The sequence below is a fragment of the Pan troglodytes genome, chromosome 5 (genome assembly GCF_028858775.2).
Source record: "Pan troglodytes isolate AG18354 chromosome 5, NHGRI_mPanTro3-v2.0_pri, whole genome shotgun sequence".
Lineage (NCBI taxonomy): Eukaryota > Metazoa > Chordata > Mammalia > Primates > Hominidae > Pan > Pan troglodytes.
In genome coordinates, this window is record NC_072403.2 from 45,186,120 (window position 1) to 45,209,301 (window position 23,182).

Sequence of the window (23,182 nt, forward strand, 5' to 3'; positions counted from 1 at the left end):
TCTGGTATTTCCGTTGGATGCATGAATTTTGGGTGTCACTCATATTCTCTCTCTCTCTCCTTCTCCCTGCCTCCATTCTCCCAGTCTCAGGACACTATTGCCCAAGGCATAGTTGGTTTCAAGGTAGTGGGAGTTTGTGACATAGGCTTAGGTGGGTTGGGGGTCATTTCTTCTTCCTTCCATGGGCAGGAGGTGATGAGATGATGACTCATGTTTATTGATGTCTGAGGCAGACCATTTTCTGAGCTCTTTCCATGCATTAACCCCCTTATCCTAGCAACCATGTGTGGGAGGTACTATTACTATCCCCATGTTAGAGGTGGAGAAACCGAGGCACCGACAGGTTAAGCACCTTTCCACAGTCTGTCACACAGCAGTGAGCGGAGGAGCTGAGCGCCGAACATAATGTGGCTCTGTTGTCTGTGCTCTTAGCCGCTGAGCTTTTCAGCCTCTAAATAATAGCTAATGAATTCATGCGTTTTTTTTTTGTTTTTTTGTTTTTGGCCTTTTTTTACATTCCAGGTACTGTTGTCATTGCTTTACATATTTAAAAAAGTCGGGGAGTGGTATTCTTACCATCACAAGAAGTTAGGAATTTCCAGCAGAGCCTTGGCATTGGTGGATCGAACATTTGTGGTTTGGGTTACTTTTTAGTGGATCGTGTGTGTGTGTGTGTGTGCGTGTGCCTGCAAGCATCTATCTCACCAGGAGAAGTGGGGAAGGAGAGGCCAGAGGCTGTTGCTCTCCCTGTGGTGTCTTGTTCTAAAATGAGCCCGCACATCACACTTGTGGTTCCTGGGGAAAAAGATAAAACAATCTCCACCACCAGTCAAAACAACAATATTTGTACAGCTCTGGTAATAACCTCTGGAACCCTCCTCCCTTCTGGCTTGCAGACAGTGCCTTGCCCTCAGCTCACTCTTACTCCCAGGGTCCCCGCAGGCTTCTTCCCATGAAGCTCATGTTCTTGGGCTCACAGTAGTCTCCTGGTGGTTCAGGGCTCACCTGTCCTGGAAAGTGTTCCAGATGGCTTTGGCCTCCACTTTGGGTAGGGCTCAGGACTTGAGAATGCAATGCCACCATGTCATTGCTCTCTCTTCCTTTGACCTGTGTGATGCCAGACTCCATGGTTCTCCTTCTACCCCTGTGATATAGAGTCCTGTGTCTCTTCTTCTTCCTCAAGTGCAGTTGTTTCCTTCTCTTTCTTCCTTTCTTTTCCATTTACCTTTCCCTTTCCTTCCCTTCTCTTCCCTGTCTTTAGCACTCCTTCTGTCCCGCCTCATTCCAACTCCTCTGCCTAGCTCTTGAGGTTCTTCTACCTGGCCTACTCTCCCTCCTCCCTACCTGCTGATCAGGGACCAGTTCAGGTCCTCATACCTTGATCCAGAATTTCCTGATGCCTCCAGGCTGACTGTATCACCTCTCCTTCTGACCACCTATGGCTCTCCAGCACTGAGTCAGCCCCACTAGCTCAAGCATTTGAATCACTCTCAACTTACTAGGCATTCATTTAAACATTTATTCTGCACCCACCATTACAAGGCCTGCCTTCTCCTCTGCATGAAAAACTCCTACACATCCTTCAAAGCTCACCCAGATGTAATCCCGTCCTGCCTTGGCTCCCCTCTCCCATAGTCAAGTGGGTGTTCCTGTCTGCCCTCATGCCTCTTGTACGTTACAGGAATGGTTGACATATACGCAGCAGACGCTGACAGTGCCCTGCCTGCTCTGCACCCACCATGCTCATGTACGCTGCAGGTTTCCAATCCGCAAATGCTGGGGAGTTAACACCATCCTACTCCAAGTGATGAGGAATGGGATTTGGGGAATATATGCCCCCAGCTCTCTACCCCTCAGAGGGGACAACTGTAAGCCATGCTCTATGCAGGCTTGCAGAGGTCTCCAGTGGGAAGAAGCGCAACTGCCCACAGGGGTCACCTGCTCATTAATGCTGTCTGCATTGCTTCCCTTTTCTTCTCTTGTTTTAATTCCATGCTTCTTGGAATCATTTCCCAAATAAACTATTTGCAGCCAGATCCTGTCCCAGGATCCACTTGTGGGGAATTCAAATGGAGAAGACAAATCGTATAGAACTCGCACTGTGCCAGACACTAGGTTCTCGATTTACATTAACACATTTAATCCACACAACAGCTTTCCATATAAGGCAGATACCGCTATTAGCATTTCTACTTCATATTTGAGGAAATTGAGGCATAAGGAGGCTAAGTAGGAGGCACAAGTGTCCCACTTTTCCTGGAAATAAGGGGGTTCCTTGGAGATGGTACTTTCTCAGGACAGTGTGAGGATGAGAGGAAAGATGAAATGAGTTGGTCACCCAAGGTGAAGTGATTTGCCAAAGTCACACAGGAGTGAGTGGCGGGCCTGGGACTGAACCCGGGCCCACCAGCACAACATGGACTGCACTGCTTGGTGGGGCCTTTTACATGAATCTGCTTCCCTACTAGATGGCAGGGATCACATTTTATCCACTTCTGTGTCTCTAAGTTTTGCACTGAGGAATTAGACATTGGGGATACAGGGAAAAGATGAGTTAAACATAGCCCCTGCACCTAGGGAGCACCTAGTCACATGGGGGAGGCATTGTTTCTGATGCCGTGAAGCCCCCAGTCTGATGGAGGAGTTCCTTGTGGGGAACATGGTCTGTCCCTTCCTGCCCGACTTCTCTGCAGGGCTGACAACACAGCTTGGGGGAGCTTCTGTTCCTTCCCTTCTGCCACTGTCCCCACAGGCAAGGGCGACGGGGTCTTCCTGGCCTCCTGCCTGGGTCTCTACCCTCTTGCCATCACTCAGAGCAAGTCACTCCCTAGTCAGGGTGGCTGAATTGATTCTTCCATGACTTTAATTCAGTACTTTGAGCCCCACTCCCCCAGCAGGCCGCAGGGAAAGAGTAAAAGATTGATGAACTGGGTGTTGGGATCAGTCCTGTCCTTGCTGGGCACAGATGGCACTTTCCAAGGGCCCGTTGAAGAGCATGTAATGAAGAAACTATGTGTAGAGTGTGGGCAGGTCCACGTGCATGACACGGTATGACTCCCAGGGATCAGCAACAGTGGGGAGTCATTACTACTCTGGGGCTGAAGGGCAAGGGTGATGCTATTACATCACCCAGCTGATGCCACGACCCTGGGAGTGCAGCCACTCCCAAAGCCAGGGCCTGCAGAGAGAGGGCTGATACAACCCTAACTGCTCTCTCCTCCTACCTTCCACCATGGCCCCTCTTAGGCATGATCAAACTGGAAGTCAAAGACGGAAGGAGCCTGTTGACACAGCGCATGGAGTTCAGGGGTTCAGAGAAAGTCAGAGAGTGGATGGAGAGAGGGAGCCAAGACAGAGTAACAACTAGAGAGTGGTGCTGAGGACTCACGCCCACCCCTCTGCTCTGGCCCCGAGCCCCCAAGCCAAGAGCCTGACCCTTAGAGGCCTCAGCCAGTGGGCTGGTTGGGAGCTGCCCTCTCCAAAACAGAGCTTTGAAAAATATATTCCTTCCATCCCCACATCATTTTCTGCCCCTCCCAAGCACATTGGAGGCTAAAAGACAGGCAGGTCCAGGGGGACTTCTTGGAGGAAAAGGTACAGTTGGGCTTCATGAGCTTCCTGATGAAAGAGGGCGGAGGAGGAGAAGGTTGAGACCAAGAGGAAGAAAAAAAGGAGGGGCACAAGTATTTTTGAGCCCTATTAAGTATAAGGTAGGACATGGATGCTTTCTCATCTGTTACCAACTCCCCCACCTCCCTTCCTCCACACTTATCAAAACAATCCCGAGGTTGTTTTCAGGATTTTCATTTTATGGATGGGGAGACTGAGGCTCAGAGAGGTTATGTGACTTCTCAGATGTCACACAGCAAGGGATAGAGTCAGAATATAGACATACAACTGCCTGAGTCCAGGAAATAATACATGAGGGTCTATAAAGTTGTGGAAAGGTTGGAGTGTGGGCAAAAGCTGAACAGGGTCCCAAACCCATTGGGAAGCAGGGGGCAGAGGGCTTTGTCTGTGGCTCTTGGGAGGGGTCTGGATGGTTTTGCATTCACGCTTCTGGATGATGTGCTGGTAGGGTGTGGGGAGCAGGTCACAGGGTGGGAGGTACCCAACCCTGGTTGCTTTTCCTACCGCCAGGCTGTGAGCTGATATGGGTTCCCAGACAGGTTGAGAGAGGTTTTGTGATTGGAGTGGGGCAGGGACTGAAAATCTTGGGGAAAGTCCCTAGGGATGGGATGAGAAGGCCTTGGGGGAAGGGTGGGACTGTCTCCTTGGGGATGATTTTAGCTGGGGATGAGTTTTGGCTGGCAAGGGGCAAAGGAGGGTCGGGAGATGCAGGATCCAGCCCTGTCTCCTGGGGAGTGGGAGAGAGCATCAGTGAGGCTGGAGGCTGGGACCAGCACTGTGTGTGGGTGGTTGGGGGACAGACAGTGGAATGGGAGGCCTGGGGATGGCAGTGTGGGTGGAGACCAGCACTGTGTGTGGTTTAGGGAGGGTGGAGGAAGGGGGGTCCGTGGGGCCTACTTCAGGGCAGCACACTCCAGGCCTGGAGCCCAGGGGCGTGGCCGGGTGAGGTAAGGGCCGATGGAACTGGAGATGGGAGTCTCAGCATAGCTGTCGTCCCTGACGTGAAGGTCCTCTGGCTTCCAAGGAGTCAAGTCCTTCTTTGTCTGGTCTGGCTCCTCAAGTGAATGGATACCATTCCTCCAGCCAGGGCTTCAGCATCGGCGAGGCCATGAGGGAGGGGCTCAGGGCCTGGGGAATTTTGTGCAGATTTTCTCTTCTCTGCCTCCAGATCCTGTGAGTGTGTGTGTATGTAACCGAGAGAGAGAGAGACAGATACAGAGACAAGAGAAAGAGAGACTTCCTTCCTTGGATCCAAATGCTTAACATGGGCCCAGGAGGATTGACATGGGTGGGGTTGGAAACTGCCCTTCTGAAACATGTTTATTAGCACAATCCAGTCCAAGGCTGAGGGAGTAGAAGTAGTAAGATACAGACTCCCTGATGCCAGCCCCCTTTTACAGGTGAGGAAACTGAGGCACAGAAAGGGGAGTGGCTGGTTGAGATCACACAGGGCTTAAAGGAAGAGTGTCCCTGCCTCTCAGGCCAGGGGAATTTATCCCTTGCAGAGGGCCAGCGGCAACTCCTGTGACCACCCACAGGAACGGGTGGCTACCTTTGGCCTTAACATCCACTGAGGACCTCGTTTCCCCGAGATAAAGCAGCATTACAAATAATAGTTCTTTTCTTATGGAGTCGATGGGAGGAGTAAATAACTTACTACAAGTAAAGAGCTTAGAACAGTGCCTAGCACATAATAAGCATTTAATAAATGCTAACAATAAATAATAATAACAATAATAAATAATGATGATAAGGATAAAAGATGCTGCTGTTTTAAAGGGGACAACCCAGTGATGTTGAGTCTGATCTTGCCTCACCGGTCAGAGAGGGTGGGGAGAGGTGGCCCGGGGCCAGAGGTCTGCCTGCTCCTGGCATGGTGGGACCCGCGGTGGGCAGTCCCTGGGCCCTGCATTTGCACACTGGGCACTCACTTCCCAGTCTCTGCCTCGAGGCTCCCTGTGAGTCATGCATGTCCACTTGCCTTATCCTGGCCAGCAGAGCAATAGTATCAGCCTGGGAGCCCCCCAAGGGCAGGGCCCCATCCTGCGTCACCGCTTGCTCAGCCCTCCCGCCTGGCCAGCCCTGAGAGGGGGTCAGCCAAGGCGCTGCCTGCCTCATAGCCGCCGGCCCCCAGAGCGTCTGCTTTCCTCCTGTTCTTGTTCACTCAGCCTGGCTGGGAACGAAGATGACAGCTGACACGCACGTGGCACCTCCTCAAGGCTGACATATACACTTCTCAGTCCTTTGCGCGCACAGTCACTCGTTTCGTTCCTGCAGATCGAAGCTGCTCTTGTCTCCATTTTGCAGAGGAAATAAATTGCAGATGCAAGATTTGCCTAGGGTCACAGAGCTGGCAAGCTGTGGAACCAGGATTTCAACACAGGCAGGCTGGCTCCAAACTCAGCACCCTTAAGGGTCACGCTCTGAGGGCACCCCTTTCTCTCCTCCTCCAGGCTTTGGGTGGCCTGGCTGAGGTGGAAAATAGCAATGAGTTCCTTACTGCAGAAAGCGCACCAGCTTTCTTGGGCTGTCTCCATCATGTTGCCATCACTCCTACCTTCCCTCCCTCGTGCTTGTGGCCTCACTGTCTGTTCTGTTCTGTGGCCTCACTGTCCATTCTGTTCTGTGGTTTCTGAACTGAGGTCTAATACTCTGTTTTTGTATTTCCCACATCCAGACCTCTCCAGGTGGCTCCCAACATGGCTTCTTAACACCCCTGTCCCTACCCTATTCACTTTTGTCCCCTCCCCACTCCCCCTCCCACCTCCTGAGTGTAGACTTCAGAGTTTCAGCTATTCTTTTCATTGGCTGAGAAGGAGATAAAGAACTGGCCAAGAATGAGCCTTCCTCTGGGCACTCCAGCAGCCCAGGTTGGTTCCTTCTGGGGCAAGCATTTCTGAGTATGAGGGGTGTGGGCATGGGAGTGAAGGCTTCGTGGGAGAGCCCAGTGGGGCCAGGCATGAGGACAAAGAGGTCCGAGGTGAGCTCAGGTTGGGACCACAGTGCCTAACCCAACACACTGGCCTGCTCCTTGCTCCCAGGAGGAAGTTTTGAATGCTAGGTCCTCTTTCTGGAGTGTGTTAAGTACAAAGCATGCCACTTCCACACTTCAGCAATCTCTTCCTCCCCTCCATTTTCCTCTGTCCAGCCCCCTACACCTTCAGAGAGCCACCAGGTAAACTCTGTAAAGATTTGCTGATAAATCTCAGGGCTGATACAGCCAGCAGGCGGCTGGTCTCAGTCCAGCGGCTGAATCCTTACTCTATGGCTCATTCACACCGCAGAAAAGCCAGGGGCAAGCCAATGGGGGCCTCGGGAAGTGGGCGTGGGCCCTGTTGTTTACTCTCTGGTGCTGCTCCTGGGTCTGGCCTTGGTCCACGCAGGGCCAGGATGGATGGCGCAAGGGAGATGGTGTAACAGCCTTTACTCCTTCCTTGGCCAAAGGGCTGACCCTGACCCAGTTCCAAGATGGTCACAGGGAGAGGCCACATGGAACTCCCTGGGTCCCTGGGATACCAACTGCAAGATGGGTGGAGGGAACGGAATCACAGGTGCCCACGGAGGCCAAGAGCCCAGCTGCCCCAGGTGACCCTAGGTGTTAGCTGGTACTGCCAGGATCTCTGGCTGGGCTTGTATGTATGTATGGTGGGAGCCACTGTGTTATGTGCTATCTTAGTAGCAACCTTCATTAACACTCTGCAAACAGAAGTAGCCTTTGCAAACTCTACCTGGCTTTGCAAACCGTTGATGGGGCCTTCAAACGCAGTGGGGCAGGGTAAGGCAGGAGGAGCCCATTGACTTGCCCCTGGCTTTTCTGTGGTGTGAATGAGCCATAGAGTAAGGATTCAGCAGCTGGACTGAGACCAGCCGCCTGCTGGCTGTATCAGCCCCGAGAGTTATCAGCAAATCTTCACAGAGTTTACCTGGTGGCTCTCTGAAGGTGTAGGGGGCTGGCAGTCCAGCCTTCAATCCATTCTTGCCACCAGCCCTGGACAAACTCACACGGGGAGAGGGTAGTTTCTCTCTGTGTAGGTTCCAGTCTCAGATGCTGCCTTTGTCTCTGGGCATACTCAGAATTAGGTTTGGTTATGAATCACAGAAAAACCCAAATAATGGTGTTTTACATAAGATGTTTATTTCTCTCTCACATAAAGGAGGTCGGGTGATATTCCGTTTGTTAGGATGGCTCTGTGATCATCAGAGATCCAGACTCTTCCTATCTTATTGTGCCGCTCAAACATTGCTGCTACTTCATGGTGCCGTATGGCTGCCAGAGCTCCCAGCCACCATATCGGCGGCATTGCAGCCTGCTAAAGTACGGAAGTGGGAAAGAAGGGCATGCCGCCCCGCCACCCGAAAGTCACATCCCATGTCACCCAGGACATGTCTCTGTATACCCTATTGGGCAGAATTAATCATATAGCTGCACCCAGCCTCTAGGGTGGATGGAAAATGTAGTCTTTGGGTGGACATGTGCAAAGCTTAAAATCAGGGGTCTTGCTACCGAGGACGACGACCAAAGAATGGAGTATAACTAGCTGTCCTTGCCACAGCCTGCAGCTTGAGCAGAAGGTTCCAGATGCTGTATGATTCCCATGGATCCCTCTGGATAGCATCCTTGCTGTGGGGAGTGGGACTCTGGCTCCTGATCAGGTCCCTGTCTCCAGCTTTGGGACTTGAAGTCTTCCTTACAGCTGTGGTGGCAGCAGGAACATACCCTCCCTGGTGTCTCCAGCTGGGAGAGGATGAGTTTGATGATCAAGGCCAGCCATGCCATCCCAAAGAGGATCCACAGGGATACCACGTTCTTGTACCACAGTGGGTACCTCTGGGAGGGGTTCATTCCTGGGGAAGAGGCAAGGTCAGACGATGGAGGCCTGGGAAAGTCAGGACCACATTCCCCAAACAGAAACAGAGATACATGGTTTGATTCATATAAGCAAGTTGAGGTGTCAATGGGACAGAACATGGAGACTCCTAGCCTCATGGTCACCTCCGAAGGATTCCAGAAAGCCTCCCTGGATTGGCACTTGGGTTTAGGAGCTACATTTCCTCTTTGTCTTTCTGAGGGAATCTGTTTATGCTCCATCCCAGCAGTTCTCAAAGTGTGGTCCCTGGGGCCGGCAGCATCAGCATCCCTGAGAGCTTGTTGGAAATGCAAATGATGGGGCCCCTACCCCAGACCTACTGGATCAGAAACCCTGGGCATAGGCCCAGCAATCCGTATTTTTTGTTTTGTTTTGTTTTGGAGACAGAGTCTCACTCTGTTGCCCAGGCTGGAGTTTAGTGGCGTGATCTCGGCTCACTGCAACCTCCGCCTCCTGGGTTCAAGCGATTCTCCTGCCTCAGCCTCCCGAGTAGCCGGGACTACAGGTGCACGCCGCCACGCCCAGCTATTTTTTTTGTATTTTAGTAGAGACAGGGTTTCACCATTGTTGCCCAGGCTGGTCTTGAACTCCTGAGCTCAGGCAATCCACCCACCTCGGCCTCCCAAAGTGCTAGAATTACAGGTGTGAGCCACCGTGCCCGGCCAGAAATCTGTATTTTAACAAGCCCCCAGAGGATTTCGATGTCCGCTCTAGTGTTTGCCAGTCTCTGTTTGGTTTTCTTGTATCTGAAATGAGGCAGCTTGCTGGAGCCAGGGGATTTGGGATGAACAATGGAACCATAAGAATATGTATCCTGACTCGGTTCTTCAGCCACCTGTCTGAACCTCCTTCACCTGTGAGATGGGGAATACGACTGTGCCCCCTTGGCTTTTAGGATGAAGTCCAAATCCTCAAGGCCCTCTGCCCGCTTCTGCAGCACACCTCTCCCCTCTGACTGCCTGGTCATTCTGGTCTTTTTCCCGTTTCCCCATCTATCATTCTTTCCGCCTCTGGGCTTTTGTACTTATGGCCTCTCAGATCCAAATGCTCTTCATTTTCCATTTTTCTTGGCCTGGTTACCTTCCCTCATCCTGCAGACCTCAGTTCAGACATCACTCCCTACAGACCACGTTGGGTTCCTCTGTTACACGTGCTGCTTTCATGGCCTATGTGTGTCTGCTGGGAAAGTTACTTCCTCATCTGTAAAATGGAGACAGTAAGAGTCCTCCTCCTATGACTGTTGGGAGGATCACATGGGCTGATGCAGCTCAAGTGCTCAGAATGGTGCCTGGTACATAACAGGTGCCCAAGATCTATAGGTGGTTGCTTGTTTCACTCACCATCGGACACCCCCAACGAAGTTGGTGCTGGGTAAGTATAGCCGAGGGAGGGGACTGATGGGAGCTGCTGTGAGTCTTAGATAAATCTTGCCAAGGATTTGCCCTATCATTTAGTACCCTCCCTGGAGGTCTGTGCTGCCTCCCTCATCAGATTGGAATCATTCAAAGGGTAGAGCTCTCCCCTCCTATTCCTTCGTCATCCTTTTCTGTCTTTGCTCCCTGTACTATGCCTCCGTCTACTCCTCATCCTGTCCTGCTGGCCCCAAGACAGCCTCTCTCTCCAGGTCCCCCAAGGCTGGGCCACTCTCTAGGACCCCCACATGGGGATGAGGCTGCCACCTGGGAGCTGACCTGTGCTGCCTGGCAGGAGCTGGGATTGGATTAGGCTGATTGGGTTATGGGGCTATGATTCCGCTGATGGTCCTAAATGAGATCAGGCACTGAGCCGGCTCTCTGGCCCTGCCACCCGCCAGCTTGGCTTGCTCCTGGTGACAGAGGGGAGGAGGCACTCTTCTCCCTTTTTATTTCATTTTTTTAAGCTGAAATCATAAGTGGCAGGAGACCTGGCAGCTGGCAAGGCGCTCAACTGAGCTGCAAATGCAATTGGGAGGCGCCAGGCTATGGGGCTGGGGAGGAGTAGCCGGATGGGACCTGGGGGCGGCTCTGGCCACAGCCTTCAGGCAGAGGAGTGGCTGTGAAGATAGCGCCTCTTGTGGCTGCTGATGCAGGGATGTGAACACCCAGTAGCCAACTGGTGGACCTCAGTATCCTCATCCAAGAAAGGGGTTGTCCCTGTTACTGGAGGACAAGGAGAGCTGAGAGGTTTGAGGAATAGGCATGGAAGACTCTGAAACATGGGTGGTGTGAAGGGCCCAGGCTTGGGAGTTTATCCTAGATTTGCCCTGACTTACTTGCTCTATGACCTTATGCAACTCCCTTCCCTCCTCCAGGCCTCAGTGTCTCCATCTGTATAAGGAAGATCCCTTGCAGGTGAAGCAGTTGGGGCTCTTATTGTGGTGACCTGCTACGAGGCACTGCCATGACTGCAGAGGGGCCCAGGAGGTAGCAAGTCTCCATAGATGTGGTGAAGGGGGCAGCTCTGCCAACTGCAGTGGCCGCTGGGCAGGAGTGTTCTTGCCCATCCTTGCCCCAGGCCTGGGCAGTCCCTCTGGGCTTAAAGTTTGGACTAGATCTCCTCAGTCAGATTGTATTGGTAGGAGGAGGGTTACAGATTTTGGACTTTATCCTAAAACTATGGGAAAACAATGAAGTTCTTCAGAGGAGTTGGGCAGGTGACATCATAGCCTTTGTAATTTTTAAAGGTCATAAGAGCCAACAGGGGACAAGGAGAGAGGCTGCACAAGTCCCTGGGTGCCATCCTTATTATGCTCTGTGTAAGTAGCAAAACTATAGGATTGTGCAGTGCCCAACCTGTGCAGCTATATGCAACAACCCTGCCTGAACTAGGGAAATGGCAGTGGAAATAGAGAAGAAATGACAGATCTAAGAATCATACTCTGAGCTGCGAGGGTGCAGGTATGGCCCTTGGAGCTACTGGGCTCAGCTGTCCTGGGACATATCTCTCTACTCTGAGGGTAAAGGTGGGAACATGACCCAGTTGGAAGAAATCTTCCCAAGAATTTCCTTCCAGAGCAACAGACCTCCCAGGATGAGGGAGATCAAGAAGGGGGCAGCGTGAGGCCCCAGCACCTGACCCCTCTTCCTGGGGACCTTGCAAACAGAGGCTAGAAGGCACTGAGGGGCTCTAGGGATTGCCTCATTTTATAGGCAGGAACACTGAGGCCCAGAGAGGAGACATTTTAGGTGGCCTGGAAACAGTATGAATTTTGGAGTCAAATAGATCAGGATTCACATCTTACTAGCTGTGCAATCTCAGGCAGATGGCTCAGCCTCTCTGAGCTTCAGCTTCCTCCTCGGTAAAATGGGGGTGACAATTGTTGCTGTAGGTTGCCTGAGGAGTTAGCTGAAACTAACTTCATTCTTCCAGGCTGGGTTCTGTCGCTGAAGAAGTGAAGAAGGGCAAGGCCTCCTTCCCACGTTAGGGTCTGGGATCAGAGGGAGTGCATGAAGCCCTTTGAGGCTGGTGCGGTGATGGTGCCAGCGGCACCTTCAGGGACGGGAAGGGGCGGTGATGAGGCTGAGCTGGGGCGCAGCCACTCCGCCATGGCACAGAATGTCCCTCCACTGCCACCTGCTGGTCATCGGCCTCAGCCTGATTATGCAAGGCTGGTGGCTTCTGGGGCCCTTGTCTTGCCTAGGTTGGGTAGTGCCACTGATTAAGCCCACCCTGGGTCCACTGACCACGAGGCCCTTTCTTGCTGGCACTCAGAATCTGCCTGCCAACTGTTTTCCCACAGGGCTCTGGGGAGGCTGGGGTTCCAGGAGTCTCCTGGACCCTACTGTCTGATCCCCGGGTACTGTGATCTCCAGCCCCGGAGCAGTGGGACAGATTGGCGTCCCATAGGGAGAGAGTGAAGTGGGGAAGGGAGACCCTGGGGCAAGCATGGACCCGGGAGGGAGGCGGGGACTCCCGTCATGTGGAGAGCTCTAAGCACAACAGGTGGGCCTGTGGACGTGTCGGACCTCTCCGCGTTGGTCAAGAAGGGCCAGAGTGACCTCAGACCCGTCACACAACAAAAGCGGGTAGGACAGTGTCTCCGGATTTTGGGCCCCAAAGCCCCCACATGGCGTGCACACAGCAGGTGTGCCAGCTGCGGGAGCAGATGAGTGAGAGGTGTAGGCAGCCGAATGCCCAACTGCCAGGAACTCTCACCAATCACGTAGTCGCCGAAGCCCACGGTGCTGAGGGTGATGAAGGCGAAGTAGAAGCCCTCCGTGTAGCTCCAGCCCTCCATGTGGGAGAAGAGCAGCGGTGGCAGCAGCAGGAAGAGCAGGAGGCCCGAGAGGAGGGCGCCAGAGCCCGCCAGCCACCGCGCCTTGTCAGGGTCCTGTGGGTGCAACATTGTCCCCAGGCCTCCTGAGGCCTTCACCCCATGCGTGGGAGCCGAGGGAGCTGGAGGCAGGCCAGAGCTCTCCCCAGTAAGAAGGGGGCTCTTCGCCTGGTCTGTGTTCTCCAGGTTCCCTGCCTGAAGCCTGTGCCTCATGTCCTTCCCGTCTGCCCAGTCCCACCCCGTCTCCACCATTAATGCCCTTTTTCACTAAGGACCCTATTCTGAGCAGTGACCCCCAATCCCAACACAACCTCACCAGTAACACTTGCTCCCACCTCTTGTCATTAGTAACCCCAATTCCCACCACAGCCCCTCATTCTAGAAGTGACCATCCCCACCCCGTCCAGCAGCCCCCTCACCTGCCAGGTGCCCCCCAGCCTGCTGGCACAGTGGTTTACTCCCTGCTGCATGAGATGCCCCAGTCGGTTGAGCACCACGAGGTTGAGTGGGATCCCCACAAGGGCAAAGAAGATGCAGAAGAGGCGGGCAGCCATCGTGTTGGGGCTCAGGTTGCCATAGCCTGAGGTGAGAGGGGGCACTCAGGGGACCTTTCCAGCCCAGCCCTGTCCACTCACCACCACAGCCCCACTCCTGGGCCCAACCCCCAGGGCCCTCATTCTAACCCACTGTAGATGTGGGCAGCTGATACTTACCAAGGCCCTCCTTTTCTGTGCTGGGCACTGTGCAGGGCACCCTGTACATTCATTCCCTCAGTTCACCCTCGAAACCACCCTTCCAAATCAGAATTATGTGCCATATTTTACAGGCTGGAGAAGCTCTAGGAGGCTAAGCTGCATGCATGAGCTCAAACCCACCAAATGTGAGTCTCCTCTTCCTCTCTTCATGTCCTCCCTCTCTGGATGGGCAGATGGATGCTGGAGGGGGCAGAGCCTCCAGCTGTTGCACTCTTAGGATCTACTGCACCATTCAGGCTGAGGCCATGCTGTCTCCACACTGCTCCCAGCCATGCTTGGGCACAGTGGGGCACTGAAGCTGGCCATCCCTGCCCAGTGTGGCACTCCTCTTGCAACCTTTGCTCTGGGATCCCCATGGCCTGGCCCAGGCTTTCTCACAGCTGCACTGCAGAGAGCGCTCTTCCCACACCAGTCTCCTTCCTTCCCTCTCTCCTTTCATAGGTATCAGGCCTGCTTGCAGTCTGAGGCTTTTGACATTAATTCCTGCTCCTTCTCTTTTATCCTTCAAAGGCTCCCCTCAATATATCTCTTACGCATCTAATTCTGTCTTGATAGCTGATTCCTGGAGGACCCAAACTAGCACAACGGGGCTCCCTCATAAAGCTCAGTGGGAGGGAGGGACAGACAGTAAGTCATCAGCTGCCTAGGGAAGGAGGTAGAGGTTGGGGGGGGCGGTGGTCTCTGATCATCAAGATAGGGAGAGGGGAAGCTAAGGGAGGAAAAGATGTTCACAAAAGATTCTATCCATCTGGACATTCTTTTCTCCTCCAGCTCTGCCTCCACCCTTCTTGATCACCACCACTGTCTTGTCTTACTAAAATGCAAAACTGATTAGATCATCATTGAGGTTATAACCCTTCTTCAGTCTCCTGTCTGCGGGGGAAAGTCCAAGCTCTTGCCCAGCCTTTCTCTGAGACTCGTCTGGTGCCCCCGCTTCCCCAGCTCTAGCCACATTGCTGGCCTGCAGAACTCTCCAGGTCCACTCGTGCCTCTGCACCTTTGACCACAATGCTTCCTCTATGAAGAGAGTCTCTCCTCTTTACCCACATAAATATAAATGACCCTTCCAGTCCTCGACTCTCCAGTGCAGCTGCTCCTCATCCAGGGCCCCCTCCAGCACTCTCCCTTGCACTGTGTGAGAAAGATTTGTTTCCATGTCTGCCTCTTCCAAGTATATCAAGTATATGCTCTGAGCCCCTCAAGAGCAGGGACTGGGTCTTTTTTTTTTTTTTTTTTGAAACATAGTTTCGCTCTCTTGCCCAGGCTGGAGTGCACTGGCACAATCTTGGCTCACTGCAAACTCCGCCTCCTGGGTTCAAGCTATTCTCCTGCCTCAGCCTCCCGAGTAGCTGGGATTACAGGCATGTGCCACCACGCCCAGCTAATTTTTGTATTTTTAGTAGAGACGGGGTTTTGCCATGTTGGCCAGGCTGGTCTCGAGCTCCTGACCTCAGGCGATCTGCCCGCCTTGGCCTACCAAAGTGCTGGGATTACAGGCGTGAGCCACCGCACCCGGCCTGGGACTGGTTCTTAATCATCACATTCTCAGCAACTGGCAAAGGATCTGACCCTTAATAGGTGCTCTTCACTATATATGTGTTGAATGCATAAAGAATGAGTGAATGAATGAATGAGGTAATACAAAAGTGAATGTGTAAGTAAATGAACAAATGCCTCTCATTTTGCCTCCTAGCACTGCCTAACATTCTTGCTTGCCCAGATGGGGTCACTGTGCCCACACACCCTAAACTCGTCTGTACTATATTGAAACCAGTGTTTACATCCACCCCCACCTTACTGAGGGGTCCCAAGGGAGGTCAAACTATGTACAAGTACAGAGCATGTGCTTTGGAGTCTGCTGCACCTCCTAGGTTTGGATCCCAGCTCAGCTCCTTGCAGGCTGTGGGACCTTGGGCAAGTGGCTTGATCTTTCTTTGTTTTTTTTTTTTTTTTTTTTGTGACAGAGTCTTGCTCTGTGGCCAGGCTGGAGTGCAGTGGAGCGATCTCAGCTCACTGCAACCTCTGACTCCCTGGTTCCAGCGATTCTCCTGCCTCAGCCTCCTGAATAGCTGGGATTACAGACACATGCCACCACACCCAGCTAATTTTGCATTTTTAGTAAAGATGGAGTTTCACCATGTTGGCCAGGATGGTCTCAATCTCCTGACCTTGTGATCTGCCCGCCTTGGCCTCCCAAAGTGCTGGGATTACAGGTGTGAGCCACCGCGCCCAGCTTGCTTGCTTGCTTCCTTCCTTCCTTCTGTCCTTCCTCTCTCTCTCTTTCTTTTGGCTTGACCTTTCTGAATGCTGCTTCCTCCTGTAAAATGGGGATGCTGACATCCACCTACAGTAGGGGGTAATGATGAAATGAGGAATGGAGGTACACTGTAGAAGGGAATGTGAGCTTGCAAGCATCTGGTATATACAAGGTGCTAAATGTTTGTTGAATAAATGAATGATGGAACTCCAGTGAACTGGCTTCCGGTCTGAGGACTTCAGAAGCCTCTTGAGTCCCCATCTACCTCCCCCTCTGGCCTTTATGGGTTTCCTCTTCCAAAGGAGAGTTCTCCTTTCTGTAGGCATCTAGGGTGAGGTAAACCTCTTACTTTCCACCCACCTCTCTGCCTGCCTCCTCACCAACCCCTCCTCCTCCAGCTGTAGGTCCTGCCAAGTTCCATCGTCTGGTACTGGTTTTTCTTCCCCATTCAGTTTTCACCAGCGGGATGGGGACACTAAGATTCCAGCTCTGAGAGGAGCCCCATGGAGGCCTGCAGCGTTCTCAGGCTGACATTAAATGGGTTTTTTTCCTCCCCACTATTCTCAGCCATCCCTCAGGTCAGCAAAAGGATGTCACCTACCTGTTGAACGCTGGGTAGCCACAGCCCCACCCAAGCCACCTTTCACTTCAGCATGTCTCCTCACTGCCACTTTGCATCTTGTTGGGATCTCTGGGCATCCTGCAAGAACCCTACAAGTCTATCTGTGATTGGTCTTCTCTGTACTTTCTCTGAATGCAGCTCCTGTTTCCAACCCTCTCCACCTACCTGGACCTCCTTACTGCTCCCCAAACACACAAGTCACACTCCCATCTCAGGGCCTTTGCACTTGCTGGCAGAGGATTCTCTCCTCAGATATCATCAGTTTGCTCCATTATTTTACTCATGTCTCTGCTTCAATGTTACTGTATCAGCTTCAATGTTACTGAATGGACACCCCACCTACAATAGGTGCCCCCATCACTATGAGACCCCTTTAACTAGCTTTACTTTTCTCTAAGCACACCCCACTACCTGATTATTGTCCATGTATCTGTTTAGTGTGTGTCCCCTCACACTAGAATGTCAGCTCCCCAAGGGCTGGGACTTGCTAATTTTGATTACCATTGTATCCTCAGCACCAGTGTCTGGCCCACACTAGGTACATACATACATACACACACACCAAGGTATGTACGTGTGTATGTATGTACTTATCTTTTGAGGCAGAGTCTTGCTCTATTGCCTAGGCTGAAGTGCAGTGGCACAATCTCGGCTCACTGCAACCTCCGCCTCCCAGGCTCAAGCGATTCTCGTGCTTCTGCCTCCCAAATAGCTGGGATTACAGGCACCCGCCACCACGTCCGGCTAATTTTCATATTTTTAGAAGAGATGGGGTTTCACCATGTTGGCCCGGCTGGTCTCCAACTCCTGGCCTCATGTGATCCACCTGCCTCGGCCTCCCAAAATGCTGGGATTATAGGCAAGAGCCACCATGCCCAGCCTTCAATTTATTTGTTGAACAAATGGATGGATGAATGAAAGAACCAATGAGCAAGCCAGGAATGGAGTTCATAGATGAGTGATTTCTGGGCTCAGGCCTGTCCTACTGGCCCAGAGGTATTTGTGTTAGGGCTTGGAAAGTACTGCCCTTACAGGGTGCTGGTCCCAGGGTAACGGGTTTGCCGAAGAGGCTGCCCTCTGCTGAGCCTCTCAGAATATCCCTTCCTCCCTTGTGGCATTCCAGATGTACCTCATCTTCCATCTCCCTCTCCTTCTCTCTCCAAATACCTCCCATGTGTAAGTGCATACAGGTGTGGTCAGCATCACAGAACCCTCACTCCCCTCCTGTTCACTCCACAATGGCTAGTCAACTCTGCTTCTCACTAGCCGTATGATCTGGGGGAGATGGTGCAACATCTCTGTGCCACCGTGTCCCCATCTGTGACATGAAAATAGGCTGGACACAGTGGCTCACACCTGTAATCCCAGCACTTTGGGAGGCCGAGGCGGGTGGATCACTTGAGGACAGGAGTTTGAGGCCAGCCTGGCCAACATGGTAAAACCTGTCTCTACTAAAATACAAACATTAGCCGGGCATGTTGGCAAGTGCCTGTAGTCCCAGCTACTTGGGAGGCTGAGGCAGGAGAATCGCTTGAACCTGGGAGGCGGAGGTTTCAGTGAGCTGAGATCACGCCACTGCCCTCCAGCCTGGGCGACACAGCGAGACTCCGTCTCAAAAAAGAAAGACAGAAAATAATAAGACCTATTCTTGGAGGTTGCCATAGGGACAAATTGAAATCTTAAATGTCAAAGTGCCCAGCACAGTGCCTAGTACAAGAAGGCCTCGGGTGTTTCCTCAGGTGTACTGTGTGTGGGGGGCGGGGCAGGGCCCTCCTCTCTTTGCCCTCCTCACCCTCAAGCTGGTTGAAACTGAGTGGAGAGGAAAGGACAGAGGCATAATCCAGGCTAGGGGTGGTAGAGCTGGGAAGAGAGGTAGCAAAACTTCTGAATTTGGTGGGCCAAAGTCACAGGCCCTGAGAAGAGTGTGGGAGGTGTGGGGTTTGCAGACTAAAGGACCCCCAAATCTGGGAGGCCTGGCCTACAGTGACTGTGTTTTAAGATCTCCTGCTACCCTGGAACTCAATACATGCCTGGTGAATGCATATTTAATGGAATTCCTGAACGTGGCAGTATTTATTGAGTGGCTGCTGTATGCTGGGCCTTGTAATAGACCCTTGGGGATGTAAAGATGAATCGGCCCATCCTGCCAGTCCTTCAGGGGCTCAGGGCCGCTGGAGTCTGAGATGCCTCCCAAGCATGCTTGTCTCAAGGATTGCCCAAGCTCCCATGTAGCTCTGAGGTCTGCTTTCAAGAAGTTCTGGCCAATTTAAAACTAGATGGAGAATCCTCTGGGTGCTCTTGCCTTACCCAACCCTGTGGGGAGGCTGGGATACTGGTGTCCTGGAGAGAGGATCCTGGCTGGCCAGGAACTGGGAGGCGGTAGCCCAAGTCACCAGTGATATCAGCCTGCCACCTGGTGGCAAGTCCTGTGTCATGCAGGAGTTGGGGCAGAAGGATCTGGGTGGCTCGACTTGCATGATTTCCTGGGTTTCAGAACTGCAGGGATCTAGCCTGCTCTTCTTTGCACAGCAGCCCCTCAGCACCCTCCTGAGACAAGCTCTACCTCAGCTCTTCCGCAGGGGAGGGTTAGTCCAGGTGTCCATGTGTGGGGAGGATGGCGATGAGGAGTGGAGGGGGCTGTTTGCAAGCTGAAGAGAGGACTGAGGGAATGGGGTCTGGAGACAAGGACATGGGAGGAATGGCCACCTCCCCCAGGGCTGAGAAACAGGGGGGTCTAAAGCTCTTTTTTTGGATTTCTACTTCTTCTTCCTTCCTAACTTTCCCTCCACTTCTCCCGACCACCACTCCCAGGGCTCAGTGTTGGGTGGGCTCAGCTGAGGAGACTGGCATCCTTGTAGTGCCCAGAGACATGTTTCTTGCTGTACTGGGAGACCTCTGCTTCCTGAAAGGCCATGTGGGGCAGAAGTCCCCTAGAGCAGTGCTTGTCAAACTCGAACAGTGCACATGAATCCCCTGGGGACCTGGGTGAGATGCTGAGGCTGAGTCAGCAGGTCTGTAGTGAGGCCCGAGACTGCTCCCAGGCGGTGTCCATGCTGCAGAGCTGAACTGCACTTGGAGTCATGAGACTCCAGGTAATCCCTCCAAAAGGCAACTAGCCTGTTGCCTCTCAGGGAGCTGCCTCCTTCCCCACCCCCATCCCCCTGGCCCCATCTGGCCCTTACCAATGGTGGTGATGGTGGACACAGAAAAGAAGAAGGAGCCCACGAGCTCCCAGCGCCCCATGCTGGTGGTGTTGCTGAGGAGGCTGGCTCCGTTTTTGTACGCTTGGACGACATCCTGGGGAAGAGGCTGCAATGACCACCAGGCTCTGTGGGGTGACGGATTTCCTGTACCCCAAGATGCGCACACACACACACACACACACACACACAAACAAACCTACACACACAGCCCTCACAATTACTCTTCGATCCCAGCCCACCAGGGCAAGGAGGCTCTACCCCTCTCACCAAGGGCTCACCAGGTACAGCTACCAACAGCTACCATGGGGACAGCTCCTTCCCCACCCTTTATCCAGTGGCTAGGTCAGGTTGGAGTCCTAGTAAACCAGCCACTCATTTTCTCCCCTGCTCACTCCCATTCCTGCAACAAACACTAGGCCAGGCATGATGTGTGGTGCTTTTAGGGGACGTGACCACAAGAGACATGACCCCAGCCCTCAGTGGTACATAGATAAACCTAATTAACTCTAATATGATGCAGTCAATGTCACTTTGGGCATTAAGGAGGAAGTGCAGCTACACAATCCTGGGCAAGGTGCTCAACTTCTCTCTGTGCCTCAGTTTCCTTACCTGTATAATGGTAATACAAATAGTACCTACTTCATAGAGTTGTTGTGTTAAATAAGGTATTATGTGTAGACTTAGTACCTGGCACATGGTGTTAGCAGTTGCTATATTGCCTATATGCATTATATAGGCATATAATGTTGTAGGACTCTGGGGAAGAAGGATGTTCATTCTCATTTGGGTAGGAGCAGAGGCCTCATGGAGAATGGGATGTTTTAGCTGGGCCTTTGAGGGTCAGGTAGGATTGCTTCTGGTGGAAGAATGTTTAGGTAGATGGGACAGCAGTGCAGAAGGTGGGAGGTGAGACTGCCTGGGACCTAGATTAGGGAGACTGGTAAGAAGTGATTGAGGCCAAGCTGTGCTTGGCTTTGCCATGCCAGGGATGAAGTGGCAGGTATCATCCAAGGTCACTGAGCAAAGGGGAAGTAGGATCAGGTTTGTGTGCTCTGTGGCAGCTGGCAGTATAGAAAGGGTTGACCAGAGGGGACAGACTCCTGCAGAGGTGAGTGATAGACGGGCCCTGGCCTGTCTCCTGGCACAGGTGGTCCAGGAGGAACAGAGAGGAGATATTCAGAAGCCCAGGCCTCTGGCCCTATTTAGTATGGGCAGTAAAGGAGATGTTGCAGAGGATTGTGAGGGTGTGTGGACATGGGGCAGACAATCGAGATTTAGGACAGGTGGAGAAGCAGGGCTGGGAGGAGGAGCACCACTTGCTCTTGGCCTTGAGGAATTTCAGAAGTTGCATGTCCACATCTGGTGCTCAGAAAGAAGATCTGGGCTGGATACCACATCCTTATTCCTGGAGATGGCTGAAGCCACAGGAGTGTTGAGGAAGGGGGTGAGGTGGGGGTGGAGGGAGTTGAAGGGAAAGCCCAGAGAGATGACAGCCTGGCTGGGAATCTTGGGAAGCACCCACATCCACAGGTCCACACTGAAGCAGTATTTATGCTGGTTAACAGCTCCAGCTCCTGGCTATGTAGCCATGCATTTGTATGTAACCTCTCTGAGCCTGTTTCTTCACCTCTGAAACAGGATGATAAAAACAGTACCCACCTGTGAGGGTGAACCAGGATGATAAAAACAGTACCCACCTGTGAGGGAGGTGCGACAAATGAATACGGGTAAAGTACTAGGAACAGTGCTTGGCACACGATAAGCGCTGCACAGAGGCATTTACTGTTATTATAATCACCATCATAGCCATCTCCCTGGGCCCAGGCTGCTTGTAGTCGAAGTTCACCACCTTTGCAACGGTAATGGCAGGCAGCCTCAGCACCAGGACCCAGCAGTCGGGCTGTATTTGCAGAAGTCCGCAGGTGGGGAGCTGGAGGAATCACTTTAGGTCCTTAGTAGAGATAGGCCTGGCCCTGGCTACCTCCTGACCTCACCGAATCGGCCTAGTCCGAGGGTTCAGAACACCACTTCCGCTCCGCGCTGGGTCCCTTCCCACCCTGGCACGGTTCCCTGCCACCTTCCGGGGATTGGCTTTGGACTGGAGACTCTGGACGGATAAGCCACCAGGACTGCAAGACGGGGATTCTGGGCTGGCGCGCAGCTGTCTGGACTCTGGGCTCTTGGACGAAGGGGTGGGGAACCAAGCCAGGACCCAGGACATCAATGCCTCCGCCAAATCGAGCAGCTGCCAGTCTGGCGTCGCTTCAGTCCTAAGATGCGCCACCCCTAGAACCCTCCCCGGCCTCCTCCGCCCTGCTAGGCTCCACCCTTGAGGAGCCTCTGCTCAGATTTACCTCTGAGTCCTCCCCTGAACCCTGCCTTCAGCCTTTCCGGGCAGCCGCGCGGCGCGGGCGCGCCCAGTCCTTGTGTCCGAAGACTCGGAGTAAAGCGGGTTCAGCCAGAGAGCGGCCCTGCGTCCGCCCTCCTCTCGAACCCGGGTCTGCGCACGTCGAGCCCCCTCTCTGCGTTGAGGGTGGCCCCGGCCAGCACGCCTCGGGCCCAATCCACCCACCCTCCGGGACAAGCGCGCCTTCCCCCAGGCTCCTACGGCCGCGCCCTCGCTCCTGCGCATCCTTAGACCCGGCGCCCCTGCCGTCCCAGCTCCCAGTTCGCAAACGTGCGCCCGGGTTCCCCCTCTGGAAGCGGCCAGGTGTGGCGTTTAGCTCTTTGCCACGGGTCCGGGTGCGACCAACCCCCAAGCAGGCTCAAACGCGCCCTTTCCCGGGTCAGGCCGGGCGGGGCCGGTTACGCGCGCGCCCCCTGCCGTAGTTGTCCTCGCCCCCAAATTTGGATGTGTCCCCAGGCATCTGCCTCCTCACCGGGCCAGCATGCCCTCTCGCCCCCAAGTAGGACTCAGCCTGGCTTCTCGCAGTCCTCTCGCTAGGGCGAGGGTCTTTTCCTCCGAGGTCCCCCAACCCTCTGGTCCCCGCGCAGGAAAGCCCACCCCCGTTGTGCCCGCGTCTACGTTCCCGACGTTTCCCTGAACAGGAAACACCTGACCAGAGCCTGAATAGGCCCTCTCGCCCTCGGCCTGTACACCCCGCGGCCCGCTACCCCATCCCGCCGCGCCCAGGCCGACGCCGCTCGCCCCTGACCCGGATCAGCGAGTCCAGCGCCGGGCGGTCCAGACACGTGAAGTTCTGCAACAGCTCCCACTTGTCGCGCTGGAAGCTGCGGCTGGAGTCCTGCGCCGCGCGGCCCTCCAGCGTCCAGAACACGCCGGTGCCCAGCGCCAGGTAAGCCAGGTAGGCGAGCAGCAGGAGCATGGTGCTGGGCACCGCGCAGCCCCGGACCCTGCCCTCGGGAGCCGCCCGGGCTCGCGGTCGGTACATAGCGGGAGAGGCGGGGAGCCGGCGCCGGGAGCGGTGGACTAGGACCCGGTGGGAGGGAAGGGCCAGGCGTGCAGCTCGTATCTCCTCTCGCAAACGCCTGCTGGTGCCCGGTTTTGCCGGGGAGGAGGAGTGCTGGGGAATGGGACAGCCTGGCCCCACCCAGCCCTGGGATCCAATCCCCGGGACAAAAAGAGGCTCTGAAC

General features: G+C 53.7%; 1 protein-coding gene across 1 annotated transcript; it reads right to left on the reverse strand.

Moving 5' to 3' along the window:
• Positions 1-7,751: 7,751 nt before the first annotated feature.
• On the reverse strand, positions 7,752-23,125 carry KCNK17 (potassium two pore domain channel subfamily K member 17). Its single transcript, XM_001173849.6, is given in 6 exon segments — positions 7,752-8,385; positions 8,387-8,475; positions 12,633-12,807; positions 13,170-13,330; positions 19,567-19,681; positions 22,743-23,125. Coding segments are annotated over 6 exon segments (1,032 nt in total). The 5' UTR covers positions 22,980-23,125; the 3' UTR covers positions 7,752-8,130.
• Positions 23,126-23,182: the final 57 nt, after the last annotated feature.